The 14,169-nt window shown below is 42.8% G+C and overlaps 1 protein-coding gene across 1 annotated transcript; it reads right to left on the reverse strand.

The window, feature by feature from the left end:
• Positions 1-47: 47 nt before the first annotated feature.
• On the reverse strand, positions 48-13,960 carry pbrm1l (polybromo 1, like). The gene is made up of 30 exons (XM_019895748.1): positions 13,851-13,960; positions 13,427-13,585; positions 13,250-13,347; positions 12,530-12,677; positions 12,260-12,409; positions 11,966-12,082; positions 11,808-11,876; positions 10,667-10,765; positions 10,489-10,574; positions 10,142-10,233; positions 9,843-10,059; positions 9,313-9,454; positions 9,141-9,226; positions 8,774-9,053; positions 8,572-8,677; positions 6,826-7,465; positions 6,215-6,423; positions 5,936-6,124; positions 5,511-5,668; positions 5,189-5,434; positions 4,599-4,744; positions 4,357-4,514; positions 4,076-4,259; positions 3,789-3,996; positions 3,506-3,704; positions 3,274-3,429; positions 1,988-2,152; positions 1,698-1,762; positions 928-1,114; positions 48-556 (listed from the first exon to the last, which is right to left on the reverse strand). The coding sequence occupies exons 2-30, from the start codon at positions 13,559-13,561 to the stop codon at positions 393-395; spliced, it is 4,899 nt and encodes a 1,632-aa protein (XP_019751307.1). The 5' UTR covers positions 13,562-13,585; positions 13,851-13,960; the 3' UTR covers positions 48-392.
• Between the last annotated feature and the right edge of the window lie 209 nt (positions 13,961-14,169).

The raw sequence follows: 14,169 nt of genomic DNA on the forward strand, positions 1-14,169 counted from the left end.
AGTATGGTGGAGCCACTTTCCTGTTCTCAAAGGAGGGGAGGGGTCTATTTGAGGTGTGATGTTCATTTATTCCAGTGGGGTAAGGCATCCATTTGAGGAAGTATTGTACATTTGCGTTCCACTCGCCACAGCAACAACTGCCGTACTCATCATTAAATAGTATTTATAAGTTCATTTTAACAGTACCAATAAGCCAAAACACTTGTTTTGCAGCAAAATTAATCAGCAGAGTAAAAAAAAATGAAAATGCACAAACAACGATTTAGCTCATCATAATTACTAATAAATATAAAATTGGTTAGCGATTGCTATAAAATATTGCTTCTAGCATCTACAGTTCCTTTCCAAGTTTAAGCCTAAGGTGTGGTTAGAAGTGGTGCGAGCCCTACACGTCACACGTTGTATGCTTGACAAATGTTTAGAGAGTCCCTCAGCATCAGGTCACGCAGACGCCACAACGCGTCCGCCATTGTGGAGTGGGCTCCTTTGCTCTTCAACCAGTGAGTCGGCAGCCGGCTCTCTTGCTCTTTGGTCATGTGAGCGTCTCGCCTTTTAGCTGTTGTGGAGACAAGTTTGGGATTCGAGTGATTAAGGCAGGATTTCTAATGCATAATTCAAGTGATGTAATTGGGATATGGTTCAATGCAGTGTAATGGGGGAGAAGAGGGCAAAAAATAAAAAGCATGGAATCGGTATAGTCAGGTTGGAATCAGGCCTCTCCCAGATGTGGCTGAAAACCAGATGTGTATTAGACATGCAAGTTGTTTTTTTTTATTGTTATAGTTTTATCCCTCTGACATGTTAAATGATTTTTGGAAATCATTAGAACAGTTAACACAGCCATATTAGATTTGTGTCGATTGAAAGGTACATGCAAATAGTCAAAATCATTTGAAAGAAGTTGTCAAAAGTCGCATACTTTCGAACCTTTCAGTGTCTGGTCCCACTTGCTGACCGTGCTGGAGTCCGAATTCAAGCCCTCAATATACTTCAGGTAGGCCTCCGAGTGCAGCACCCTCTGAGTCTTCGGCGGTGGTGCGACAAACATGGGCGGGGTCTGGCCCTGTCCTGGGTAGGGTGGGGGAGCATGCTGTCCTGGGCTGAACATCCCTGGCTGAAATCGAAAGAAAAAGTGTTTTTTTTTTTTTTTTAACTCGGAAATGTCACTCTATTAATATGAGTCTGTGTGAAAATTGCTGGTGGGACAACTTCATTTTGCTCACAGGTCACTACAGCATCCGCAGTTGTATAAATGCAAATCATTAAGAAAAGCATTATTACTATCAACATTTGAAGGTGTGCCTGAATGTTGTGGGGCCATCATCAACCCCTTTTACACAGAAATCCTGCAAAAACTGCCGCATCGCATAAGATCTTCACATGTTTCCGCCAGCAGTGTAACATGCCACCACCAGATCACGAGATGCATGATAAATTCTGCGCCACTCCAAGTTATTTGTATGCAAATAAAGCCGCAAAATCTTTGCTCATCCACGTATACCAGCCGCGCATCGTGAATGCTCTTCTGCAAATGGCAGAAGGTACGCTTCATGTGTAAAACCATTATTTCTTTAAGAAGCGATACTTTTTGGATGTTGTTTTGGTGGTGTGCCATAAGAGTTTTCTACCAGTTTTGAGTTTTCTTCACACGGCAGGCCTTAGGGGCAGTGTAACATGGACAACTGTTTGTGGCTCACCTGCTGCATGAAGCCCCCTGGAGCAGGACTTCCTTGCATGCCGTTCACAGCAGCGCCCATCATGCCTATTAAGGAAGAATTGTTACTCTATGGCGAAGAATTACAATGGCGCTTGTACCTTTTAGAAGAAACCGAAAAAAAGAATGTTCGAACATATAGCTCAATGTTAGTAGCACCAGTGTTGTCACATGCGTCAGTACTGTGAATGGACAGTATGTGCCCCAACCCGTCACGTGGAGCAGACGAAGCCCACAAGTGATCAGGCGTGGCTGCCATAAGTAAACCCTTACCATGATGAAGCATGCCCGGGTACCCAGGCATACCACCTTGTTGGAGATGGTGAGGAGGTAGGTGAGGTCCCCCTGCTTGGTAAGGTGACATTGGGGCCACACTCAACAAACCCTCATGCGGGCCCTGCAAGGGCATGTAAGGTGGCCCGTAAGCTCCCATCATGCCTTGGGGGAAGAGGGCGAGGAGAGGATGACAACATATTCATGCATAAGTGACATGCAGCTGACTATGATGACATGCACTACCATTACACACACTCAGCCCCTTTCACCCAGAGGCCTCACGAACACACCACTATGGGCAGGCAATCTCTTGAGCTCATTTTTTAAATTAATTTATTTTTAATTATTTAAAAAAAAATCATTATTGAACAATCACCATTAAATGTATCTGGAACTGTGAGGTAAAATAAATAGTTTCCACAATACTTTGGTTGAACTGCAAACAATGTTTGGGGAGTTTGAAGGTGACAGTGAATACCGTAACACACACTCAGCCCCTTTCACCCAGAGGCCTCACGAACACACGAGTATGGGCAGGCAATCTCTTGAGCTCATTTTTTAAATTAATTTATTTTTAATTATTTAAAAAAAAAATCATTATTGAACAATCACCATTAAATGTATCTGGAACTGTGAGGTAAAATAAATAGTTTCCACAATACTTTGGTTGAACTGCAAACAATGTTTGGGGAGTTTGAAGGTGACAGTGAATACCGTATATATTTGCCATCTGGAAAATAGCACCAAGCCAAAGTATAGCACAATCACTCCATTAGCTATCACAGATTTATTTGCGCCTTGATAAGCATTTTATCAACGAGGATATCCTCATAACCAGCGATCATACGACAAATTGAAGAATTGGGGTCAAGTCTTAAAAACTGTGAGCCTAAAAGTGACCACCAGAATTTTAAAAACATTCAATTTGTCAAATTTCCACATTAAAAAAAATAAATCATCAAGGGCCTCCTAATGAAAAACTACAAGCTCTGTGCGTGAAAGGGACTAGAGTAATAAATGAGTGTTAGCAGGCAAAACAAGAATGGAAGATTTACACTCAAACAGGTTATTCATGCAATGTCACGGTCATGCGGTTGTAAACAAGAAGCTAGTGAGAATAAAGGTGTTAAATGTTAAACAATTAAAAAAAAACAACAAAATAAAACCAAGATGCTTTTGCACGGATGCATTGTTTCTAAAGGTTAAAGACTTTTTAAATCGTCCTGTCTCATGTTCTTGCTGCCGTGTGGTCAAACACTCGTGCTGTGTCTGAGAGGGGTTACCTGACATAGGTGTCATGGTCTGGTTTATCATGCCCAAAGTGCTAGGCGAAGGCACGACCCCCATCAGTGACCCTAAGGGGGTACCTGATCTCGGGGACGCTTGCTTCAGGGCTGGCCTATCCCGTTCCTGTTGCTCCACGATTTTGGCTGCCCGTTCTGTGATAAAACGCAAATGGTCACGTCCTCACCACAATTCAGGATCAGGAGTTGACGCAATCTCCTGCGGGTTCACCTTCATAGTCTGCTTTCTTGACGGCTTCGAGGTTCCTCCATTCGGTTCCCACCAGACGACTCAGTTCACCGAAAGAAAAGTCCGGGTGTCGAGCTTTGATGACTGCCCGCATCTCACTGCTGAATAGGATGTAGCCGCTCATGTTGATCTTCCTTTTGGCACCTTCCTTCTTTGACAAGCCTTTAATCTTTGGTGTGGACTGCAATTACAAAGACAGTGTTTCGGCAGTTTAATGTGTACTTCTTGACACTGTATTGGAATATTTAGTTGTGTGAATGCATACCTGAGAAGGTGTGTAAGGCATGCCGTCCATATCGCTGGTGAGAGAGGTCTGCATCTGAGGTATCGAAGGCGTTTCCATGCCCTCATCATCATCGTCCATCTCATCCATGTCGTCATCTCCATCCTCGACATCTGCTAGTTTCACCTCAAGCTCGTCGATCTTCTTATTCAAAAAAGGAGACGCTTCCTTCTGTGGAACTATTAATTTCCTGCAGACGACAACTCAATAAATTCAGCCTTGTACCGGTTGTGCTTTGAATCACTACCGCTTTGTAAAAACAGACTCGCCTGAAATAATAGACCTCGTCCTCCGCCACTTTAGAGGAGTATGAGAAGCGCTTCAGCCCCTTGAACTTTTTCACCTGTTTCTCAGAGTCTATGTAGCGGCTCTCGCAAAGAAGATTATCCTCTTCTGCAACCTCCGTAGGTCTGCATGACAGGTAGTCTTTGAACGAGGACACCATGCATTTGCCTGAGACAACAAACACAAGGTCGATAAGCGAAACAATTAAAAGGGAAAACGGGCACATGATTGATAGGACTGTCTTTGTCAGGAATGAGAACAGCACCTATAACGCATGTCATGGGCAACGTCTCCTCCAGGTGACTCAGAAACACTTCTCTCTTGTAAAACATCTTTGTGGGCTCATGCGCAGTCTCCTCTGGATGAATGAAGATGGGCCCAAAGAAGAAAGTGGTTCCATTCTGCACCCAAAGCTTCTCCAACCTACACCCCAATCGAACGGAGCGATGGTCAAAAATGACACACACAAGCAGATCAATAAAAACAAAAATATTCAAACAGTTTTACCTGGCAATCCGATGCTTGGAAAGGCCATGTGACTGGATGTAAACGCAGTCCCCCACTTTGAACCACACGTTGTTGTAGCGCAACTGTTCGTAGTACTGCCAGCCCGGGTCTGCACCGCTCACCTCCATGGGGACATCCTCCCTCTCCTAAAAGATTAAATATACACACTCATGACTTAATAGCCCTTCTCTTTCATACCTCAGGCTAAATAGCTCACAATCTGTCAAATACATACAGCCACTTCATTAAGTCCAGTGAACATTTGTCTTGAAAAATTTATGTGGCCGCCCCCCTGTCTCCTTTACACCCATATTGTTCGCAGATAAATGGGAGCAAACGCGAGAAGCTAAAATCAATGTATTTAAATAATATGTCTGTTGTGTCCCTTAAATTGTTCCTGTCATAACCCGACAGATAGGCTCAGGGTGGCTGTTCGGCACTGATGCTAAAAGACTGCAGCATCGAGGGAATATCAAGACTTGTAGAAAGCTATGCAAAAAAGGGAATACGAGTTACCTTTAGATTTAGCAGGAGCAGCCGCATCAGCAAAAAAAGCTCAGATCTCAGAAACAGGAAAGTTAAAAGCTCACCTTGTCCACAAAACTGCTGCTGTCTACAAAGGAGATTTTCTCAAGTTTCTCCAGGTCTGGCTTAGCAAACACGGACGCAAAGCGGACGACGGGCAGGGGCACGTCTCGTGGGACATATTTGACGGGGCTTGGAGGCACGGCCCATATCTTGATCTTCTTGAACAGCTTGCACCGGGCGGTGTATCGGGATTCGCAAACATACACGTCCTCGGCTTTGAAGCCCTCCGGTTGGAGTTTGAAGTAATCCTGCATTTGTCAGACAAGCTTGATGAGTGGCTTCAGCAGAAATCAAGAGGAAATTCTCTTTGCGTTTCAGGCTTACCTTCACAAACATGACGACACATTTGCCCAAGACTTTACTAAAGGACACTCTGTTGTAGTAGTCACTCTTGAAGGCCTCGTTTTCCAGGAACTTGCGAGTGGCCATGTGGAAGGTTTCTCTCGGCCTGTAAAACCAGCAGCCATAGAGCCACTTCTCACCTGCATACACACAAACAAATTTAGCTGGTGGATTTAAAAAAAAAAGTCTACACGTGTTCAAATGTCAGTTTTTTTGGGTGATTTATTTTGGTCTTTGTTTAATATATCTTTTCAAAAATCCTTTATCTTTGTTTGATTTTTTTTTTTTTTTACATCAGGAAAAAAAATTGGCATTTGAGCAGGTATGTGTAGACTTTTCATAGCCATTGTGTGTCGATCACATTCATTTTATGGTCCCAAAAGGATTGATTAAAAAAATGGAGTAACCTTGGTCATCCTCCCAAAGACGCTCAACCAAGACGATGTGAGGCTTCAAGTTGGCCTCTGATGGCTGCACATAGACATACTCCCCCACCTGGTATGTGGCGCTTTCAAAGGTACATTGTTGCTGGTACGTGAGATCTGTATGCGACTCGGGCCGCCATACTTCACTTTGCAGGTTCTTCTCCTTTAGACCTTTTTTTTTGAAGAGAACATGAAGAAAGAGTTTGATTTTGAGGATCAAATCAACATGCTGCCGATGTGTTCGTGTTGTGTCTCGCATACTTTTGCTCGGCTCGTCCTTGTCTTTATCCTCCTCAATTTCTTTGGGTATTTTCTCCCTCTTCTCCTGCTCCACGTCGTTGTGCAAGTGTTTCAAGGTGTAGTTGAGTGCGGTGGTCTGTAGAATCTCTCCGTTCTTGCACAGCTCATCCCGGATCTTGATGAAAAACTGCTGCAGCTCCACTGCATCGTCGAATACCTCAGAGTCGGTCCTGCAAAAGGCACACCAGGCAATAAATCAGTCACCCGAAAGTCACTTACAGAACACAATTTTATATATATATATATAACAATTAGGTAGCTTCATCTGCAGGATTTCTGAAGAACAGTTCACGGAATGATTTCAATACATTCTATGCACGTAACAAGTCTCGACCACATGGCCAGACTGAAAAACAAAATGATCATGCGTCTGATGTTGTTCAGTGGGGCCGGGCAAAATGTGGAGGTGGGCTGTAGTTTGGGGACCACTGTACTAAATTCTACATTAGATATAGATCTTTAGATTGGTATTTAAATAATTTGTTTGGCCTGAAGAGATGTGAGCAAACATTTTAGTTTTACTGTATTTGACAAATCCTAACTTGTTGAAAAGACAGCTCAGGAAAATGTACCTGTGCAGCCTCCTGGCCTTCTGCAGCACTTCAAACACATGCTCCTGGAAGACATCAAGTCTCCTGTAGCGGCCACGCTCCACATTCCCTCTGATTATGTCAAAGTTTAGCGGAGGCTTCTCTGGGGTGTCTGGATCCATGGCGGGAATTTCGGCCAGCGAGTCACTGTAGCATCGGCCCTCTTCATCCTGGTGGCCGAGAACTGACACCAGCAGGTTCCGAATCATTTCACGCACCAGAGTTCCCACAGCAGGCGGTCCAGAATCCTCCCCTCCCTCCTGCTGCTTGCGTGTCTCCAGGAGCACCCGGTGCAGGACGAGAGCATCCCGGTAGATGAGCGATTCGGGCTCATTGTACATGCAAGCATTGTTGAACATGACAGTGAAGTCCTCCGCAAGGGACTCAACGTCCTGGTAGCGTCCCGCCGCCATGTGGCTGCGCAGGCGCTCCATGTCGATGGGTCGTTTGATGGTAGCATAGTAGTCGGGCAGCTCGGAGCGAGACGGCAGACGCAGGAAGATGGTGCTCAGGCGGCGGCCGCGGCGGTCAGTGAAGTTGCGCACGGCGTCGTAGAGCTCGTTCAACTTCTGCTGTAGTGGGGTGAGGTATTTGGTTTTCTTTGGAGAAATGCCACTCTTTCCTGGAAAAATACAGAAATACATGAAGAGTCAATGACCAGTGCACCAAAACAGCCTTGAGGGAATGCGGAGCCCAAGCGAACAGTTTTTGACATTGACTTTTGTTCTACTCACTGTAATTTATCTAGTGACATGTACAAACTAGACGTACAAACAGACATGACGTTGTTACAACAGACATAAATCAAAAAGTCATGTATGGAGACAGTGTGCCTGCTCGATGAGCAATAACTGCATTGTATCCTGTGATAACATTTGATCTGAAAATCCATGTCTGTTTAACTACCGGTAACTGAATTTACGCCACTGACAGGTTAATGCAACAAAATTGTCCACACTAAATTGTTAATGGTGTATAAGAACCATTAACTCATTCAATCCGAGCCACTTTCACTGGAGCAACCCCCCTCAATCCCAGCGTTTTACTGTATTTTGACTGATCTTGCAAGGCCCACAGAATATTTGGTTCTAATGCTATATAAACAAGGAGCCTACCAAAATAAAGACTCTTTTCTTTTGGCAGAAAAAAAAATGTTTCTATCTTTTTCCATTCTTCAGCAATCGGCATTACAAAATGTCTAAGTTTCATGAAAATGGCGATTCCTGGGCAAAAAACGGAGAAAAAGAGCTTTTTGTAAAAGCATGCATTTCAAGCACGTGAGGCACCACTGCCACCTACTGGTCGCTTTTTTACATGATTAACAATGCAAGCGGCTTATTCTCATACACAGATTGCATCAGGCCTTCCCCCTCTCTATGACGCAAAACAAAGACTTAGATGTACAAGTACGTCCTTGGTAGGAGGGGCCTAATTTTAAAAGTACGTCTTGTGGAATGAAAGAATTAAGTGTGTCATTTTTGGAATGTGACAGCAATGCCAATCCTACTGATCTCCTTACATAACTTTTTACACTACATCGAAACCTGTGCGACCAACAAAAGGATCATCTTACATCTTAAACAAATCAACAATCACAAATCAAATTGATGAAAAGATAACACTGTTGTTGGAGGCGATCACGCCTCTGTACTCCTATTAAGAGTCAATGAACATGTTTACATACGGATTTAAAAACAAAACTAAAAAAATAATGCAAATAAAACCTACTCAGTTTTAGTTTGGGAGAGCTCACATCCTCTTCATCCGGTGGCTGTCCCAACTCCTTGCGTTTATCTTTAAGTATCTTCTCCAGGATGTCAGCATCGTTGTACACCTATGGCGAGACAATTTTTATTTATTTATTTATTTGATGAGAGCACCGATGACATTGATATTAATAGTTTCGTCCCGTATACTTCACATCTCCTACCTGAGACCCTTCCTCGTTATAATGGCGGGCATTGCGGAACATCAACTTCATGTCATCCATCAGCGCGTCCTCCGTGGCGTAGCGCTCGGTGCGGACGTTGTTCTCAATGGTCTTCAGGTCCATAGGTTCCAGGATAACCTTGTAGTAGTCGGGGTAGTCCTTCTTGGATGGCTTCACCATAAAAAGATCGCAAAGGCGGCGACTGGTGCCCACTTCCCTGGCGTCCGTCACCGCAGCGTACAGGGCTTTCATTCGGTTCTTTTTAATATTTTTCTTGTGACTTCAAAAATAGAATGGAATCAAATGAGGAAACAGCAACACACACCAATGATTAAATGGTAGAGGTGGGGAGAAAATGACTTGATACCTTTTTCTCTTGGTACTGCCTGCATCAGATGACAGCAAACTGTCACCATCCTCATCGTCTCTTCTCTGAAGCTCCTTCTTTTTTGCCTGGGAAAAAAAAAAGGCAACACTGAATTATTAAGATCTTGTGCAAAACGAAACGCAGCACAAGGGAAGACACAATAAATTATTACCTGCAAAATCTGCTGAAGCCTGAGGGCCCGTTTATAAATGCTCGAGTTGGGCATGTTGTATCGCTTTGCATTCTCAAACATCAAAGTGAGGTCGGCATCCATTTGTTCCACATTTTCATATTCACCATTCTTCATCTTTGTCCTACAATTAAGGGAAAGAAATGCCACCAAAGAAAGGACGCTTATCCCTGTACAAGGGATGGATCCTTTGTTGACGACAGAGTTCTGTTCGTAGAGCACTAGCGTCACCTGAATTTGGAGTCGGAACACATCAGTGTGTCACAAATGACAAACGGTGGTCATGGCAGTTAGCAGGAATGAGACAGAGAGCTACAAGGCACTTTCGAGGTCGACGGCGTCATTTAAAAAAAACAGACAAATGTAGTATCGAGTGTGTCTGCGAGAGTGAGTCAACGCACCATTGCAGTTTATTGTGCATTGTTTCCACCACTAAAATGTCTCGTGAGATACTGTATGTAGTAAACCAAAGACACCTTGAATTTGCTTCGAAATGCATTTACAATCTGTACCTGATTTGTTGCAGACAAATGGTCTGTTTTATCTGCTGGTAATAGTCGGGATATTCCCTGCGGGAGGGCAGATTCTGGAAGGGTTCGGAAAACAGCTGGCCCTGGCTATTCCTCGCTCCTCGCACGGCTTCATAAAGCTGGAAGATGGGGTTGCTCATCTCCATGCTCGAACTCTGACTCTCAGCCTCCGACTCGCCTTCGTCATAGCACACAGAGCCTACGGAACATTTGGAATGGTTGGATGCTCTTGTGGAAGGATTTTTTTTTCCCAACTGTCGGTGTTGCCCAATGACACTTACCGGAGAGCACAGGGTCATCCTCACTCTCAGAGCCATACTGAAGAGCTACGCTGACGCCAGAAAGTCGCTCTCCCTGACCAGATCTGCGATTTCTTATTAAGGGAAAAGAAGAAGAAAAAAAAACTTGGCCCAGAGAATTACAACTCAACATTGATTCAAAAACTTTTAAGGAAAAGTCAATCAGAGTTAAAATGATTCAGTCTGACTGGACACTAAGAGGCAATACTGTAATATTCTAGATGCTGCATGCAAATGTAGTGCATTTTTGCCTTGTGTGTAACATCCAACAGCAATTTTTTTGACAGAACTATTTTAATGCCATTGTTTGGAAATAAATACTAAATTACCTGATGCGAAGACTCGATTTAGTGGGTTCAGCGTGTTCCAGGTCCGTTTTCTTCTGGATGAACACTTTCTTTATGGTGTTTGCATCCTATAATATGACAACATATTGTTTCAACAACTTGATTGTTATGTGGCTCAGGAGTAAATAAAAAAAATTAAATACATAAAAAAAGGGCATACCTTAAAAACCTGAGATCCGGGTTCATTATATGTTTTAGCATTTTTGGCCATGAGGTCGATGTCCTTACCCATGGCGTTGACACTTTTATAGTACCCCATCTGAGCAAGTGAGAAAAATGAAGAGTTTTGAAAAACAAATGCATTTTTTGTTTTCTAAATTGGAACAGCAGAGAGAACCAGGTACATATTTAGGTTCGGGCATGATTACTACCGGTAGTATGCAGGATAGGGTGTCCCCAAAAAATTGTCATCGTTTTGCGGTATATTAATGTAGCCAATTCTCACTCAAATTATATCAATTTTTAACAAGATGTGTAAAACCGGACTCAATTTAAGGTCATGCGCTTATTTTTCTTTTGGGTAGCTACGAAAAGGCATTGTGTGTATTTGAATATGCTTAAACTCAGCCAAACACTCGTCTTAACTTTTTTCTTCTCCTTATGGGACTGGTTTACATCTCCCTCTTCCTCCAAGCTTAGGTGGCTAACCTCACTGAGGTGCTGGAGAATGTTACACAAAACACGCATTTGGCAGGAAAAGGACTTAACGTGTTGCATCAAAGGCGGTGCACATTCAGGTCATTTGTGAAACTTTGTCTGCTATATTTGAATATGTTGTTGGAATTGGGAAACTATTTTAATTTTTCAACATGAAGCCTCAGAAATTCCATTTCCCTTTTATAATTTTATTCAATATCAACATTTGTCCCCACAAAAATATTCACACATTATAATGTCATTTTTTTAAGTCAAGAAAAAAATATTTACCGGTAGTTATTTGCATTTCAGATAAAAATAAAACATTCAAGATTTCTAGGTTACGAACGGTGCAGCACAAGATAGCAAGTCAGCGTTGTACTCGCCGTTTTTTATTTCTGTGACTAGTGGCCTTCAGTTGGCCAGTCGTGAAAACCGAACGACAGCTGACTTGGGTTCGACCGCGTCACGCCTAAGGCACGTTCTGACACGCGGGTTATGTCGCTGCTATAGGAACGAGACTCTGTGGTAAAGAAAGCACTTCTTGTAGCGTGTAAGGTTGATTTGGGTCGCTCTCTTTCCAAGTTTATTTATGTATTTCTTTATTAAAAAAGCATTAGATCAGAAGCCACAACGTTTTGGAAGAAAGGGATAAATGTAGCTACCTGTATTCTTTGAGCGATTGTTCTCAGATCAATGGGATCCTTTATCACAGCATAGTAGTCCGGGTAATGCTATCAAAGAAACCGAAAATAGCATGAGAGACTGCAGTTACATTGACTTGGTAACAAAGAAATCATTTGAGAAATCAATCAATACTTACCAATTTGGAAGGCAGCTTCTCAAAGAGTTTACTGACCACATGACCCGATGGGTCAGTGTACAAAACCACCGCGGCTAGGAGTTGCTCTAACACTTCCTTTAAACTGCTGGAGGACGCCTGGGGGACCATGATAAAAAAAATAAAATAAAATGCCATTACCACTAGTTGGTCTGAAGCTCAGTTTTACAGTGTGTGACATAGATATGAACAAGAGAAATGTATGTTTGCTTTAAATTTGGACAGTGAATACATGCACATGACATTAGGCTGAAAACAATGCGTCACCAGACTGACGTCATCTTCTGTTGACACCCCTGGGTTATCCATCATCTCCTCCCCATCCTCGTCATCGTCTTCGCCATCTCCGCTCTGCAAAAAGTCATTCCTCGTCTGCAAATACATGACCCACAGCTTGCTGGCAGCTTGATACTCCTCGCTGTCCCTCTGGTTCATGGCAAGAATCATAGCACAATTTTAGGAATCACAATAATACTCATGAAAGCCACTGGAAATGAAATAATTAGGGCTACAAAAAGACCCAAAGAGAGTTTATACATTTACTACCTTGTAAAAGGATTTGGTATTGTTGAACATGAGCTGGAAGTCTGCGGTGAGCTGCTCCACTTCTTGATAATCTTCAGCCTTCAGTTTATGTGCAATTTTTGTCATGTCTATCGGCTGGGACACCACCTCGTAGTAATCAGGCAGGTTTCTGGAGAATACAATGAACAGAGCACACAATTAACGACCTTCAAAACTGTTGTTACTCTTTGGTCAGAATAAGTTGCTCAGGGAAAGTTAAACATTAGTAAGAGTCCTGTTTAAAAAAGCAAAACATATGGTATACATCTATCTCCACTTGTCTCGTGGTTCAAACATTTCAGTCACACGGAATCTCCATTAGGGCTGCAACTAAAGTCAGAATATCGGAAAAAAATTTTTAAATTTCAAATAAAAGCAAATATTTTACTATGGGGGAAAAAAAACAATACTGGTAACCTGCTTTCACAAAGAACTACAGAAATCAGAAAATATAGAGCAATATAAATGAACTGTGTAGGTGTATGAAAAACTTTGCAATCATTGTTTGGTGGATGGCATTTTAGAGTGACACGATTCGAGAAGTAGAGTGGTCATTTTGGATGCTGAAGGTTTAGGTCCGACCTAAACCCCGGATACCATGTCAAAGTGTCCTTGGACTGCTGTGCTTTTGATGTGTCATGGTGGAAAAGCAGGATACAAGCGAAAACTAATTTTCCGAATATTTATAATGCAATACTGTACCTTCTCTTTGGTACCCTTAGAAAAAGTTCGCTGAGGTTTCTCCCGTGATCATCCTTGTAGTCCCTGACGGCGTTGTACAGCTCGTGGCATACAGCAATCTAAACGTCAGACATCAATTAGCGTTGTGAGTACTTGGGAGATTATCCAAATACCTCATCACCAAACTCGAGTACTTACCGTGTCTACAGGGGGAACACTGGAAGCCCATTTTCTTTTACGACCACTTCCAGGGGTGGAAACGTCGTCGAGATCCCCTCCTCCGCTCACACTACTGGAGGGTGAAGTCGCTCTCCTCCTCTTCGCGCTCGACATTGATGGGCTGCTTATAGCGACGGGCTACAAAATCAGAGAATGCATGCCCATTTTCTGAAACGTATACGCCAGTCTTTACATTCAAAACGGTACAAGAATCGTGCTACGAGTCCAAACTTAGTCGCTAAGCACGATCATCACTTGGATGTATGAAACAAAGCAAGGAGCTTGTTAGCATGTTTACACCCGCTGGCCGAACAAAAGAACAAATCGACAAATTGTATATAGCTCTGTAAAATAAAGCAGACGGAAAGTATGTCATAACTCAGCTATTGCAAAACGAACTTACCGCAAATATGGAGAAGACGGTCGTAATTCCCTGAGCTAAGATGTAGCTGATAAGTAGCCAGTCTTTGAAAACTCCAGCCCGGAAGAAGTTGAGCTCGGGTTGTTTGTATGGTGAAAACAAGCACCATGAACGGGCACTGTCTCCACCTACAGATTCGGAATAGTACTACAACCGCGTTCAAGCTACATAAAAATCGCGTGCCAAAAATAACATGAATGAAATTTAGTAGAAACAAACTTTTTGTAACATAAATTAACAAGTTGATTGAATGATTCGTGCTTCCCAAAATTATTTTATTACATGATTTTATTTACAAACC

The sequence above is a fragment of the Hippocampus comes genome, unplaced genomic scaffold, assembly GCF_001891065.2.
Source record: "Hippocampus comes isolate QL1 unplaced genomic scaffold, H_comes_QL1_v1.1 scaffold420, whole genome shotgun sequence".
Classification (NCBI taxonomy): domain Eukaryota; kingdom Metazoa; phylum Chordata; class Actinopteri; order Syngnathiformes; family Syngnathidae; genus Hippocampus; species Hippocampus comes.